At 37.9% G+C, this 14,126-nt stretch overlaps 1 protein-coding gene across 7 annotated transcripts in view; it reads right to left on the reverse strand.

Moving 5' to 3' along the window:
- ARHGAP23 (Rho GTPase activating protein 23) overlaps window positions 1-14,126 on the reverse strand; it is a 236,373-nt gene that overhangs the window by 13,951 nt on the left and 208,296 nt on the right. For 6 of the 7 annotated variants that reach the window (XM_039333128.1, XM_039333127.1, XM_039333126.1 and 3 more), the window contains 2 exons: window positions 3,160-3,201; window positions 1,783-1,876 (listed from right to left, as the gene is read on the reverse strand). In XM_039333128.1, the coding sequence (XP_039189062.1) occupies window positions 1,783-1,876; window positions 3,160-3,201 (136 nt within the window). Of the gene's footprint in view, window positions 1-1,061; window positions 1,087-1,782; window positions 1,877-3,159; window positions 3,202-14,126 lie in introns of all 7 variants that reach the window. The other variant, XM_039333130.1, reaches the window with a different exon arrangement.

The following is a 14,126-nucleotide window of genomic DNA, read 5'->3' on the forward strand; positions in this document are numbered from 1 at the left end:
AAAGCTTTACTTGAGTTTTGATATTTGTGGGTGGCAAAATATACTACAGGCTTTAATGCCACATAGGACTCTTCATCAAACTGTACATCAAACTCAAAACTGAAATCTCAGTTTGAAAATTAAATTAGTCAGACAAGAAGGCTGGGTGAAGAATGTCCTTTTGCCGATAATAAGGATTTATCCAAACAAACTTTACTGAAAACTTTTAAAATTTATGATTGTGATTATTTTACTTTACAGTGCTCAGTTTTTCTTATAATTTAATATCTACTGATTAAGTAATAAACCTAAGTGACAGTTTATTCCTGGTTAGTGAGTATTATATTGCAGCTTCAAAATGTAACTGTAAATATATTTAATATAATCACATTTAGTTCTTGTTTTTTAAAAATAACATATATATTTTAATGCTTTACTACTCAAGTTATTTATAATATAATAAAAGGAAAAAAAGAGAAAATATAAACTGAAAATAAGAAAATTATCTAATAAAAATGTAAAAGTACTCTGTGACACAATAATATACCAATGCTAAGGCACTAGGCATATGGGTTATATGTTACTAAAGCTGCCAAAGAAAAGAATTAACTTTTTTATTCTTCCCAACCTATGTACAGTGATTTAAAAAAAAGATTTTAAAAATAGTGGGAAAATAAAGGATTACAAATGGTAAAAAAAAATGTATAGTGGCAAATTCAGTAGATCAAGGAGTTACATGGCCTGCTCCCCCAACAACAAAAAAAAAATACTTAGAAATAGTCATAAACATTTGTTTAAAATTGATTGAGATCTCCATTATCACACTTTCCTATCCAGCTGCTTGAAATGGAAATTTCTACTGGTTGACTTTAAGAAGCTCCCTGATTTTAAACAGGAAGGAAAATAATTGGAAGGCAAAACCATACCCTAGTCTTTACACTTTGGCAAATGCCACTGGTGTTCTTTCAAGTCAACATAAAAAATCCAATAAGGAGCTAAAATCTAAAGTTATGCCTTTCCCCGTCTCTCATAATCACCCAATGGAATTAGTGCATGAACATCAGAGCACAACCACACTGTACCAGCTCTAGAGCTCCGGCAGATCCGCTGGAGTTGGAAGGAGGAGGAGGAGACACAAGATAAAGAGAGAAAAGAGAAGAAAGACAGCAGAAAAGTTAAAGGCAGCTATAACTAGTAGAGCACAAAAACATCACACTCTTAATCAGAAATATGCTCATCAGCATTAGCAACTATAGATGGAATACAAGAGATCTAACTCTAAATGTTGGTTTTCTTCTAGTAATGCAAATGCTACTTCACCACTGGCACAGCTATAAACTGGAATGAAACGGCCATGTATGCCTAAATTCTAAGGATCACATTATTAAAGTAGAAGATCTGGGGAGATCACAACATGCCTTTTGCTGCTAACAATGCAACTGGCAAAGCACCAGAAGAAGCATGGAAAGGAGGCACTCCTAGTTGTTGCCTTCATGAAACTCTCTCCAGTCCAATGTTTCAGATACTGCCAGACTATCTCTTTTTTATACATTTGGCTCAGATTAATCCACAGCTGGCTGGAAAATTCTGAGAATTGCAATCCATACATCTTAAAGTTGCCAAGCTTAAGAAACACTGAATTAATATAACATCTGTGCAGTAAAGATATATTCATGGGGAATTGTTGGACCTGCATATTTGATTAAAAAGGAGAATAAGAGTAGAACATCTATGGGAAATCTTGTCCTGGGGGATTTTCATGTCCAGGAGATCTCACCCAATCAAAGCTCTCAGTTTGCTTACCTGAAGCATCCCCTGATGCTGCTGTTCTTCCAATGTTGGGCAGAAGGTACTCAATATTTGGCATTGATTGGGCCTCTTGTTCATCTATAGGGGTCTGTGAAATGGATACACATATACTTAGAAGAAAAAGAGATTTAAACTATATGTTGATTTAAAATGGAAAAGAGGGACAAATTCTGTATTCTTCATCCTGTGAATATTGAGCAAATTATAGGTTTAAACTTCTTCCAATATAAAGGGGGTTTGTGTGGACAATTTCTTTACTGTTTCAATTAGTTTGGCATGAGGGCCATAGTAACACATACATGTCCTTTTATATTCCATGGGCTTTTTCGGGGTCCTGTCAGGTATGGCCACTTGCTGCCAGCATTAACATAAACAAATATTAATACATGGGAGCTGTGGTAAAATTGACCACTGAGGCACGATAAGCATAGTTGAGGACCACAAGGTGCAGCTGAAATAATGTCATCTAATGCTCTATGAAACATTTCTAGCATGCTGGTGATCTATTTCTCAAGACTTTTCTGAAACAGATCTAACAATCTTCCAAAAAACTGCTGAACTGAGAGCCAGTTAGTTGTACTGGTGAAGGTGCTGGCCTAGAAACTAGGAGACTGTAAGTGCTGGACCTCGCTTAGGCATGAAAGTAATTCAGGCTGGCTGGATAACTTTGACCAGTTGCTCTGTCTTAGCACCTCACTGGGCTGTTGTTGGAGGGAAAATTGGAGACAGAGGTATATTAGTTGTCCTGAGCTGACCTTTTTTTTTTTTTAAAAAAGAATGAGATAAAGATCTAATAATGATAAACTCATAAACCAAAATAGCCCAATTGACAGGTTGATGGAGCAAAGAAGGAATATAATCAGTTAGGTTGTGTTTTTGGAGATATGTTTAGCATCCTTCAGAAGAATGCTAAATCTGTATTCAGAAGTAGCCCAAGGGACAATTTAGCAGCACAAATAACTTCTGAAATGATAATATATGACTAAGGCAATGTAAAAGATAGATAAACATTAGAGGATGGCTCCTCTGCAGGTACATAAGGATGTAGACAGCATCCTGCAAAGATAGTTTGACTTGAAGACATAATACACAGATACATATATGTGTATCTGTGTCAGTCCAAGTGTTTGCAGAGAGTTAGAGAAAAAAGACAATTTGAGAGACATAATTGTCCTTAAGGACTGCTTCCTCTGTAAAAGTAGTTACAATCTTTGTCTTCCTTTATTAACAGATTCTCAACAACACACAGAGTTCAAAAGAAAGTACCTATATGTCACGAATAAGAAACATTTCTTTTTTGGCATTTCTCTACGTCCTGAGAAATCAGCATTCAGCTATAAACTGAGCACTGCTTCCTTCTTAGCTACTTACCTTTTCACCTTTTTCTTCCTTATCACTGAAAAACCAGTCTGACTGTGGGGAAAAAAAAGAGAACCAAATAAAATCAAATGTATACCGTATATAGAGAACACAGTGTTAAAGTTTTTAAAGGAAATCACAGCAGGGTGATTACAAACGTTGAGCTGTGAACCAGATTTTTTTCTAGTTTTTAACTTTTTCATGAGGGACATATACTGTATTTCCCCAAAAGTAAAACCTACCCCGAAAATAAGCCCTAGCTTGGTCTTGGGGGGAGGGCCTAATATAAGCCCTATTTCAAAAATAAGCCCCAGTTTGGGGGCAAGGTACATGCCTAAGAATCAAGCTAGAATGGAGGTGGGAATTAGAGCTGCTCCATGAACCCTCCACCTGTTTACCATTGCAGCCAGGTCTCTCATGAATTGACTCCTGCTCTGCCTCACCAGCCCACTTCTTCTGCAGCCATTCGCCACCATTCACGCGCATCACCTCCTGCCTCCATTTCGCCATCAGAAGCCCTCAGGAAATGTGTCTGCAGCTGAGAATGGCCAGAAGGCCTTTGCAGCCGAGACTGAGCTACAAATTGAATCTATAGCTTGATTCTCAGCTGCAGAGGCCTTTCCAGAAGGTCTCTGATGGCAGAATGCAGGCCGGGAGGGTGTCGCACATGAGCACGGAAAGCAGCCACAGGAGAAGTCGGCCAGTTGGGTGGGGCTATCGGTGACACTGCCGCAAAGTGAGATCCTGGAAAAGACCTGGTGCCTCTTTTGGAGGCAAAAAAAATAAAATAAAAATAAGACCAGGTCTTATTTTCAGGAAAACACGGTAGCTTATTAATTGAACCCAGAATTAGCTATCAAATGCTAACTCTTTAAGAGGGCTACCTGTCTACTATAATATTTTTAAGATAAAATCCTCAGAAGCTAGAAATGTTTTCTCTGCAAAATGGCTTTCAGGGTTTGGGGTGGAATATATTTGTGATTCCACAAATATTTGCTAGTAGGTACTCTTTTATATTCAACATTGATACTTATTTACCCCCCCCCCCAAAGATTTAATCCCCGGAAAAAGGAAGTTAGGTTTAGTTTCAGATTTAAATAAACTCTTCAGTCTGCTGCAAGATTTGTGCAGTGCTTCATTCCACTATCGTCTTAATAGTCAAGAGCTAATTCAATAAAATTTATACGCTCTGAATCATTGTGTGAAGTCATACATGATTCCTGCCCTAAATTAGAAATGAGTCTTACAGTCAGTTGATATGTCTTAAAAATACCCCAATCTTTTTGACATAAGTACTTGACATTTTCTCTAGTCTTTTGCTTGTGTTTATTTAGAGCTGGTCATATGTTTATGCTAATATGGCACACTAGACAATCCAAATAGCACCTGCCATGTTGGCACAAGTTCACTGCTTAATGAAATTAAGTTAAACATTTTAAAATGGATAAACTATTTACAGGTCCATTCCCTGAATATCTGAATGAGAGTTACCAACTCTTTGGAAAGAATTTGAGCATCCCTAAAGAAAGAGGAGATATCAAACTAGAGCACAATTAGCTCTTTCCAGCTATAAATGGAAGCTGGGCTTGAACCAAGAAAATCCAAGTTGAAATCTCCATTTAGCCATGAAGTTAACTGAGAGATTTGGAACCAAACATTTTTTTCTCAATCTAATATATTAAACAGGATTGATGTAAGGATAAAAAGAAGTGACAGAAAAGAATGATGTACCCTAATATAATCTTCTGTAGAAATAAAAATATTTCTACAGAAATAAATAAATACCATACACTCTTTATGAAGAGCATGATCATATAGGCTGTCAAGGTAATGATTTAACAGCTAATTAGCTTATGTAATGTAAGATGTAAGATGTAATGATGGGAATGATTCACCAGGGCCTGTCTCTTTAAGAGCCTTTGTGTAAAGGGAAGGCTCTGCTGATGTGTTCTTTTTTTTCCATTTCCTGCTGTAACTGTGGTATGTTGGATTCTGCTGTATTAGCACATGTATGTATATTGTTCCTGGTGTATGATATTGTAGATAGTGTAAGATAAACCACTATTTAATACAGACCACTGTTTACTGTGTTTACTCCTGGGTTATCTCGTGCAATAAGACTGTGCATGTTTTGAAAGGTTATGGGCCCAGAGAGAGGAGAAACCCAGTGAGAGCTTGACCCAGAGCCAGAGAAGTTAAGGCTTGTGGTTTGTTGTGGTCTGTGTGTTAGCAGGCAACATGGACTCTGTCAACGTAATGGGAGGAGGTTTCATAGGATCTCTTCTGAATGAGACAAACTATCTCTCCTGGTAACTGAAAATGGAGACCTGCGAAGGGAGGAGTTGTCGATGATAGTTACTGATCTACCTGCAGCCCTGGATGATTGGGACCAGAGAAAGAATGAGAAAGCGTTGGCCAGCTGATACACGTGAGGGGTCTCCAGTCTGCTAAAGAGTGCTGGGAAGCTTTGCTCATGTGTATGTGAGAGAGAGACTGTGAGCAGCAAAGTAATGCTGACAAGAAAGCTATATAAGGCCTATGTCTACTCATTTGCAGTCTATGAGAAAGACATCCATAGAGTTAGAAGAAAGAGGAATAACTTTTACTGAGGCACACAAGGTGTACGTAGTGCTCAGTTCATTGGATACTTCATGAGATATCCTCTAATATATTAGAGTCCATGCAAGAGAGGGATGTAACCATGGGTTATTTGACTGGCCAGTTGTTGGAGGAGGAACAGAAATGACTGGAAAGGCAGCAGAGAGGGGGGACAACCCACAGACCAGGCCTAAAACTGCAAGTTGCCAGTAGAACAGCTCATGGTGAAACACTGCTTCACGTGTGGTTCTACAGAGCATCAACAGAGACGCTGCCCTGAGAGGAGAAACAGAAGAGCAGCGAAACAAGATCATAGAGTATATAACCGACATTTTCCCTGGCAGCAACATTAATTAAAAAAAAACACTTGGCTGTTGGACAGTGGGGCGAGTCAGCATATTGCAAATGACCCACAAATGTTTTCAAACCTAAGACCAGCTAAACAAACATTTGTTAGCTTGGCAAATGGACAACAGTCTGCTGTTAGAGGGGAAGGTAAAGTTTATGTACCTGATATTGGATAAACATTGGATAATATAATATATAGACCATAATTTACTCACTATTTTGAGCTTGGATAATATGGGATATGAAGTACTGTTTGCAAAGGGTCAATACACCATCAGGAAAGGTGGGAGGATTTGTGCACAAGGTGTTAAGCTGGATAACTTATACGTGTTAGGAAAGAAGCAGGATGGTTGTGCACGAACACTTACAAACACTCCCACGCATGATAACTGCATACATTTATTACACAGGAGGTTAAGTCATGCAAATTTTAGAGTGTTGCAAAGGATGCCAGACCTAGCGGAAGGACTACACATTAAGCAACACAACACATATTTAGATTGCACTATTTGTAAGAAGTCCAGAGTGTATCCTATAAGTAAGAAAAGCTCAGGGCTTTTACAATTAGTGCTGTGGAAAACGAAAATATTGGCTATTGTTCTTTTATGCAAGGTTTAGGCCCAGGTGAACTGAATGAGGCCTCATGGACAAAGTATTGAACCAAAGTCTGTGCTATGCTTAATTTTGCAGTTTGCAATCGTATTTTACTTAATATGATTTTGCTAAGTTTGCTTGTTTCAAATATATTTAGAATATAAAATCTGGAACAGTAAGAAATAGGGAACTGAAAGTAGCTGATGGATGTGGGTTCCAATGTACACGGGTATATGTGGAAAATTATGTTCAGCAGAAGGTCAGCAGGAGGTCAGTTAAGAAGTCAGCAAAAGTCAGCGGGTCATCTGACTACAGTCTTAGAACAAGAAAGGGTATAAAGAGTTGGGTCTGGACCTGATTGATTTGCCATTGGCCTATAGCTGTCCTTTGGAATTTCCTATACCAGTGGACCTGATTGCAATGGGTTATTAATGTAAGTGATGTGGTATTATTATACTTGCTATGTTCCAAATTATTAGCAAAATAAACCTCTGAATCTTAAAGTAAGAATTATTGTTTTGTGTTGCTGTCTTGTGTTCTTTTCATTGGGTTTTTTTCCACAACATTTTTGATGCATTGGCCATGAAGAGACGGTTGCTGGAAGATTTCTGACCGCTTCCTGGTTTTGGGCTACAGGTAACCAGCTCACTCTCTCTGAGCACTTACAATCTACTTTGGATCAGAGGTAAGAAAAAGGCCCCTTTCCTTGGGACCTTAGGGTAGATAGATAGAGAAATTGTTGTGATTTAGTTAGTTAGTTAAGCCTGTCCTCCTAATCCGGCAGCAAGGGAAGGGTCACAACCAGACTTGCTTTGGGGACAGACTGATTGTATAAAGGTGTCATACTTCACTGGCAAACAGTCAGAGCTGGTCTCGTGACTGGACCCAGTGAAGGGTTGACTGTCCTGGGATTTGATCAATCCCTTCTATTGTTTAGAGGTTGCGCATGCTCTCATGTGTTATCTCTTGCAGCCTCATTTATGAGGGTTTTTTTTGCTCCCTCATCAACAACGTTTAGCAGGAAATATGGTTATGTCATTTTTCCGTTGCTGGTGATTTGCAGATTGAGCTCTGAAATTGCCATTTCAAAGTTTAAGTTGTGTGAAGATGAAGATATGTTGTTTTTATTTTCACCCCAGCTGATATTGTGCATTGGACTTTTTTGTGTGTGTATGAAAAAAGAGATAGTGTTTTAATTGTTTGTTAAATTTGGTAGTTGTTTTATTTTATTCAAGACTAGAATTAAGACAGAGTTATTATGGGCATTTGAATAAAAGTTTTAGTTTGGTGCATTATTATGGGTATTTGTGGAAGTTATGCAACTGTTTTTTTAGCATTGTATTCCGGTGATTTGTGGTTTCTTTCCTTATCTTGCACCTATCATTGAATTTTTTCCTGTATTAAACTTGTTTGCTTCCTGATTTTTTAAGTTTTTGGGCATAGCGACACCCACTGTTGCTTAAAGTTTTTTTTTTCTATTGTACGTGTACATTCTTTTATGCATTTTTTGTGTTTCTGTAATTGTGTCCACCCTTTAGTTAATGGTGAACACTGTCTTTTTCATAGATAAGGGCCAGCTTCTTTGATGGGACAGTGTTGTTTGTTAGTAACTAACATTGGTGTTACCTTCCCCGTAGATAAAGGATCAGCTTGTTTGCTGGGATATGTTCCCAGCTGGGATATGTTTCCTTATTGATTGGCTTCAATTTTTGTGCCTCCTACCTTTCCCATAGATAAGGGTTGGCTTTTTTTTTGCTGAGGTAGCATATTATTTCTCTATTGCTGCTGTCAGTTTTACTGACAAAGAGGGGATGGACCTCTTCCATACATAAGAACTGCCTGTGTTGGCAGAATTCAACTCTCTTCTATTGCCCCTGGATGGTTGGGTTCCCAGACTGTCTTAGAGGAGAGAACAAATAGAGATTTGGGGGGGGGGAGTAAAAGAATAGAGAGAGGAACAAAGGAACAAACATGAGATCCTGCCCTCAGCCATGATTAGAGTGCGTGTGGAGAGACGTATAATGGATAAAGTGATTGAATTGATAGATGAATGCACAGTTGAGAGAAAAAATAAAAATGTAACCACAAGCATGTTAGCCTGATTGAGCAGGTCATTATTCCTTGCTCATTCATGTATTCACAAGTGTTGTCTTTTTATATTTTGCCTTTTTTTTCAATTTTATTTTTTATGCATCCCCCAGTTCCCCAGTTTTTGGGGTAAATGTTATATAACCCCCAGGCTATGAAAGAAAACAGTAAGTTGTAGATTGTTTTGAAGTAAGTGGGAAGGCAGTAATATGTGTTTGCAAGGATAAGAGAAAAAGAAATGAAAAAGGTTTTGTGGAAAAATTCTGTGGGAGAGGAACTCATGAAAGGAATAAGGAAAAGAGGACCCTGTTTTTATGCCTTTCAGCCCTACATACATGTCTCAGAAGCTTTAGAAGCAAAACACACTGACTCAGACACTGCCTCCATTCATTTGAAATTTCTGTGTAATCTTTTAAACATTTTTATAACATTTCCATTTCCTTTGCTAGTTGCTATTTCTTTCTTTTCACTTGGGGACTTTCTGCCTTGAAAGAGTGAAGGAGAGGCAAGAAGGAAAAGAGGGTGCAGTTTCTGTTCAATTTAATTTTTGCTTGGTTAAAACATTAAACTGCTTTCCTAAATAAAGGGGAGAAATGTGCTCTTTGAACATTGCAGTACGAGTTGGGAAATTGAACATCAGTGTGCTAAAATTATTACATTGCAAACTAAAGTATGATTTTTAAGGAAGCACACTTAATAGAATATGGGATTTTTATGTTTTTAAAGTAACAGCTTAATATGTGCTAAATGGAAAATTTCAAGCTGCTTTAATATCAGGTAGGCAGCTAGCAGTTGAATATCAGCCAAAACTGTAAGTAGAGGAAGTACAAAAATGAAGTTAGAATGCTTATGCTTTGCTACCAAAAACTGGGTCATGGTTCACGTATGGCAGAGGAAAAACGTAGAAAAAGGGGAAATAAACTTGTAAAGTGAGGAGAAAAAATCTGTTATTCTGAGTTTATTTTGTGTGTGTCTGTGAGGTTTATGAGACTGTCAGCTTCTCTATAAGACATCCACATGTCAAAGGATGCAATGTTGGACTAATGCTAAGTTTTCATCATTGCTTTCACAGGAGATCAGTGCAAGTCATGCCAGTGGCAAGCAACTTTGCTCCTGTCACAATATCCTCCCCTTCCTCTCCTTCTACCTTCTTCTCCTTTCCCTTTTCCCACCTATTAAGATTTTGTTTGAGATATTTCAGCTTCCCTGACAACTGCTCCACCCAAGGAACCACTACATCTTTGTTATGCCTTGAAGATTGGTGATCAAGTTCTGACTAAAGTATTTCAGCAAAAAATAATAATAATAATGTTTAGCTCTTTGTTGAAAGGGACCGTTCCAGATTCTATTGACCACCAACACTGCTGTAAAGTGTCAAAAGCTGGCTTCCTGGATGCATGTTTTGCATTGCAAGAAAGCACCAGCCCCAGATGAGGAAGACATCCAGCCCCAATCACATGGCTACACCTAGGCAAAGATTGAAGCTTTGCCTGACAGGAGAGCAAGTGCTAGTAACCTCTGCTCCCCACCAGCATACAATCTCAGCCCAGACAGCACCACCAAGAAGTGAACTCTGATACACCTCCCTTTGAGGAGGATGTAAAGTTCTTCAGTTGTCTGTGTTCTCCCTGCCTTGACCACCTTTTAGAACACCATAGAAGCCCAGAGGCGCATGAAGGAAATGATCTGCATCAGAAAAATGCCTCGTGCCTGCTGTATGGACTATAGTTTATTGGCATTTGTATTCTTTAATTAAACCTACTGAGGTTGTATGTGTTTCCCAATAAAATACTTTCTTTACATGCCCCTATAAAACTATTGTAGACTTTTTACCCCAGAATACCTCTAATCTTATCTTTTTGCTTCTGTTTTGTGTTGTCCTTATGGACAAGAAGTGGGGACTGTGGAAAACGAAAATATTGACTATTGTTCTTTTATGCAAGATTTAAGCCCTGGTGAACTAAATCAGGCCTCATGGACAAAGTATTGAACCATGGACCTCATTGCAATGGGTTATTAATGTAGGTGATGTTGTGTTATTATGCTTGCTATATTCCAAATTATTAGCAAAATAAACCTCTGAATCTTAAAGTAAGAATTATTGTTTTGTGTTGCTGTCTTGTATTCTTTTCATTGGGTTTTTTCCATAACAGTGCACACTGATTTAATTGGTCCTATGGCACACTCTCTAGGTGGAGCTAGGTACGTACTAGTCTTAGTAGATGACTAAACCAGATATGGGTTTTTCTATTTATTAAAAAGCAAAACAGAAGTCCTACAACATTTAGGCAATGAGTGAACTTTGTAGAGTGAAGATATGGCCATAAAGTATGCCAGCTGCAAATAGATAAGGGAAACAGAGTTCATGTCTGACAATTTCCAAAAGTAGTTGAGGAACCTAGGCATAAAGCATAGATGTACAAATCCATATTCGCCAGCAGAAAATGGTGTGGCTGAATGGAGGAATGGTGTATTGCAAACCATGAAAGATTCACTGCTGGCAGATGCAGGAATGAGTAAAACATACTGGGGGAAGCCATGAAAACAGCCAACTATCTAGTAAACAGGATATGGAGTGTTGCTATCAATGAAACTCCATATTGCCTGTTGTATGGAAGGAAACCTTCATTGGCTCACCTAAGGACATTTGGCAATTATGCCTGGATGCATATTCCCAAAAGCACAAGAAGGACAGAAAAAGTCCAGGAAACTTAGGTTTGTTGGATATGAGCCAGGTTCCAGAGGTTATAGATTCACAGATGGAATAAAGAAGGCTGTGATTTCAAGGTCTGCTAGTTTTGTAGAACAAAACAATTGGGACAGGGTGCATGCTAACACCGAGGTGTCCATACCAACACGTAGTGCTAGTTCTCAGGAAGGAGAGACTACACAAAGCCCAATGAAGGAAGAACAGAATAGCAGGTCAGAAATAGTAGGAATAGAAGAGGATAAACCCGAGGTAAAGAGAGAAGTAACAAAAACACAGGAACAGATGATACCGAGGAGGTCTGAACGTATACCTCCTGATCGGTTCTCAGCAAGTGGGGTTAAAGCATATGAACCCTGTAATTACCAAGATATGTTATTATTGCCTAAATTAGAACAAGATAAATGGAAGGAGGCTATGGACAGAGAAATGGAATCTATGAATGTGTATCAAGTGTTTACCCTTATGAGATTACCAGAAGGAACAAAGGCTGTGGATTGCAAATGGGTATATAAAAAGAAGGTTTTACACAATAATGAACTGCAATATAAGACACAATTAGTTGCAAAAGGATTTACACAGAGAAAAAACATTCATTATGATGAAGTGTTTGCACCAACAGTAACAGGTGAGACTATAAGACTAGCATTGGCTTTAGCAGCTGCACGCAATTATACCATATATCATTTCGATATTACCACTGCATATTTAAACGCTGAATTAGAAGAAAACATATATATAGCACAAACTCCAGGTTATGAAACTAAGCACCCTGGATATGTATATAAATTGAATAAAGCCATATATTGGTTAAAACAGTTAGCAAGAAACTGGAATCAGTGTTTAGATGCTGCTCTCAAAGAGTTAGATTTTAGAAGCAGCAAGGAAGATCCATGTTTGTACACTGCACAGTATAAGGATGCAGAGTGTTTCCTGTTAGCTTATGCTGATGACTTGTGTTTTATTACTAAGAATCGCTCCCAGGTTGACTCCTTTGTCAAACAACCTGAAAGGAAGTTTCAATTAAAAAGCCTAGGCCTAGGGGAAATAAAGAATTATCTAGGTGTGGAGATAAGAAAACCAAAACAGGGAGGATATGTGATAAGCCAAACAAGGAAAATAAAACAGCTATTAGAAAAGTATGATATACTAGGCTGTAACAGTGTATCAACTCCTTTGACACCAAACTTTCAGAATGATATAGCAGATGACACAGAATGTGACCAAGAAGTGTACCAATCAGCTATAGGTTGCTTATTATATTTATCCCAATGGTCAAGATCAAATATAGCCAGTGCGTTTAGCGTTTTGAGTCGGCACAATTCAGCACCCAGACAACAACAATGGTTAGGAATAAAAAGAATATTCAGATATTTAAAAGGCACAATGGACCTAGGACTAAGGATAAGGCCATCTTATACCCTATCATTACAATGCTATGTAGACAGTGACTGGGCAAATGATATGCATGACAGAAAGTCAAACATAAGGTTTCTGATTTTGTTTGCTGGCACAGTAATTGGATGGAAATCCAGAAAACAACCTTCAGTAGCACTGTCAACTGCTATAGCTGAATTTATAGCATTGTCTGAAGCATATTCTGAATTAACCTGGTATGTCAAATTACTAAAGATGTACATATTGATGTGAAAGAAGCTATGCCAATATTTGAGGACAATATTGCATGTATAAAGACAGCAACAGGAGAATGTATCAGAAGCAGAAGCAAACATGTAGACATAAAATATTGTAACGTCAGGGAGGCTGCAAAAGATAAACTGATAAAGTTACAGCATTGTTCCACTCACAACAATATAGCCGATATGTTGACTAAGTCTTTAAATGCAGGCAAGCATCAAGGGTATATAACAGCATTTGGGTTAACAACTGTTTAGCTAATCAGCTTATGTAATGTAAGATGTAATGATGGGAATGATTCAGCAGGGTCTGTGTCTCTTTAAGAGCCTTTGTATAAAGGGAAGGCTCCGCTGATGTGTTCTCTCTCTTTCGTTTCCTGCTGTAACTGTGGTGTGTTGGATCCTGCTGTATTAGCATGTGTATGTATATTGTTCCTGGTGTATGATATTGTGGATAGTGTAAGATAAACCACCAATTAATATAGACCACTGTTTACTGCGTTTATTCCTTGGTTATCTCACGCAATAAGACTGTGAATGCTCTGACATAGGCATAGTAAATAAATTCTCATCTTCTGCCCTAAAGATCACTGGGGGTTACTGAAATATATCTTTACAACTCTAAAACAATAGAAAGGTTTTTTAAAATTATTAACTAAAAACAAAAATCCTTTGACCTATTTGCAATCAATCATATAACTGAACACTACAATTCAAGGTGAAAGGTTTGCAGATTGTTAAATAAAGAACTGGGTGCTACTAATTAGCAGAATTAATATTCTAATAAAGGGTCTTACTATTTTGTTTTCCTTTGACTCTTTAGTATTATTATTGCCCTTAATTTATTTAAAACAGTAATGGGGAAATTGTGGCTGTCCAGATCCTCCTGAATTACAAATACGGCTGCTGATACTTGTCATTCAGTAATATCTAGCAAATAACACATTCCCTATTCCTTCTATAAAGCAATTTTCCCCAAATTGAGAACCTTCGAAACAAATATTTGG

Source organism: Crotalus tigris, unplaced genomic scaffold, assembly GCF_016545835.1.
Source record: "Crotalus tigris isolate CLP2741 ecotype Arizona unplaced genomic scaffold, ASM1654583v1 scf7180000024472.5447098, whole genome shotgun sequence".
NCBI lineage: Eukaryota > Metazoa > Chordata > Lepidosauria > Squamata > Viperidae > Crotalus > Crotalus tigris.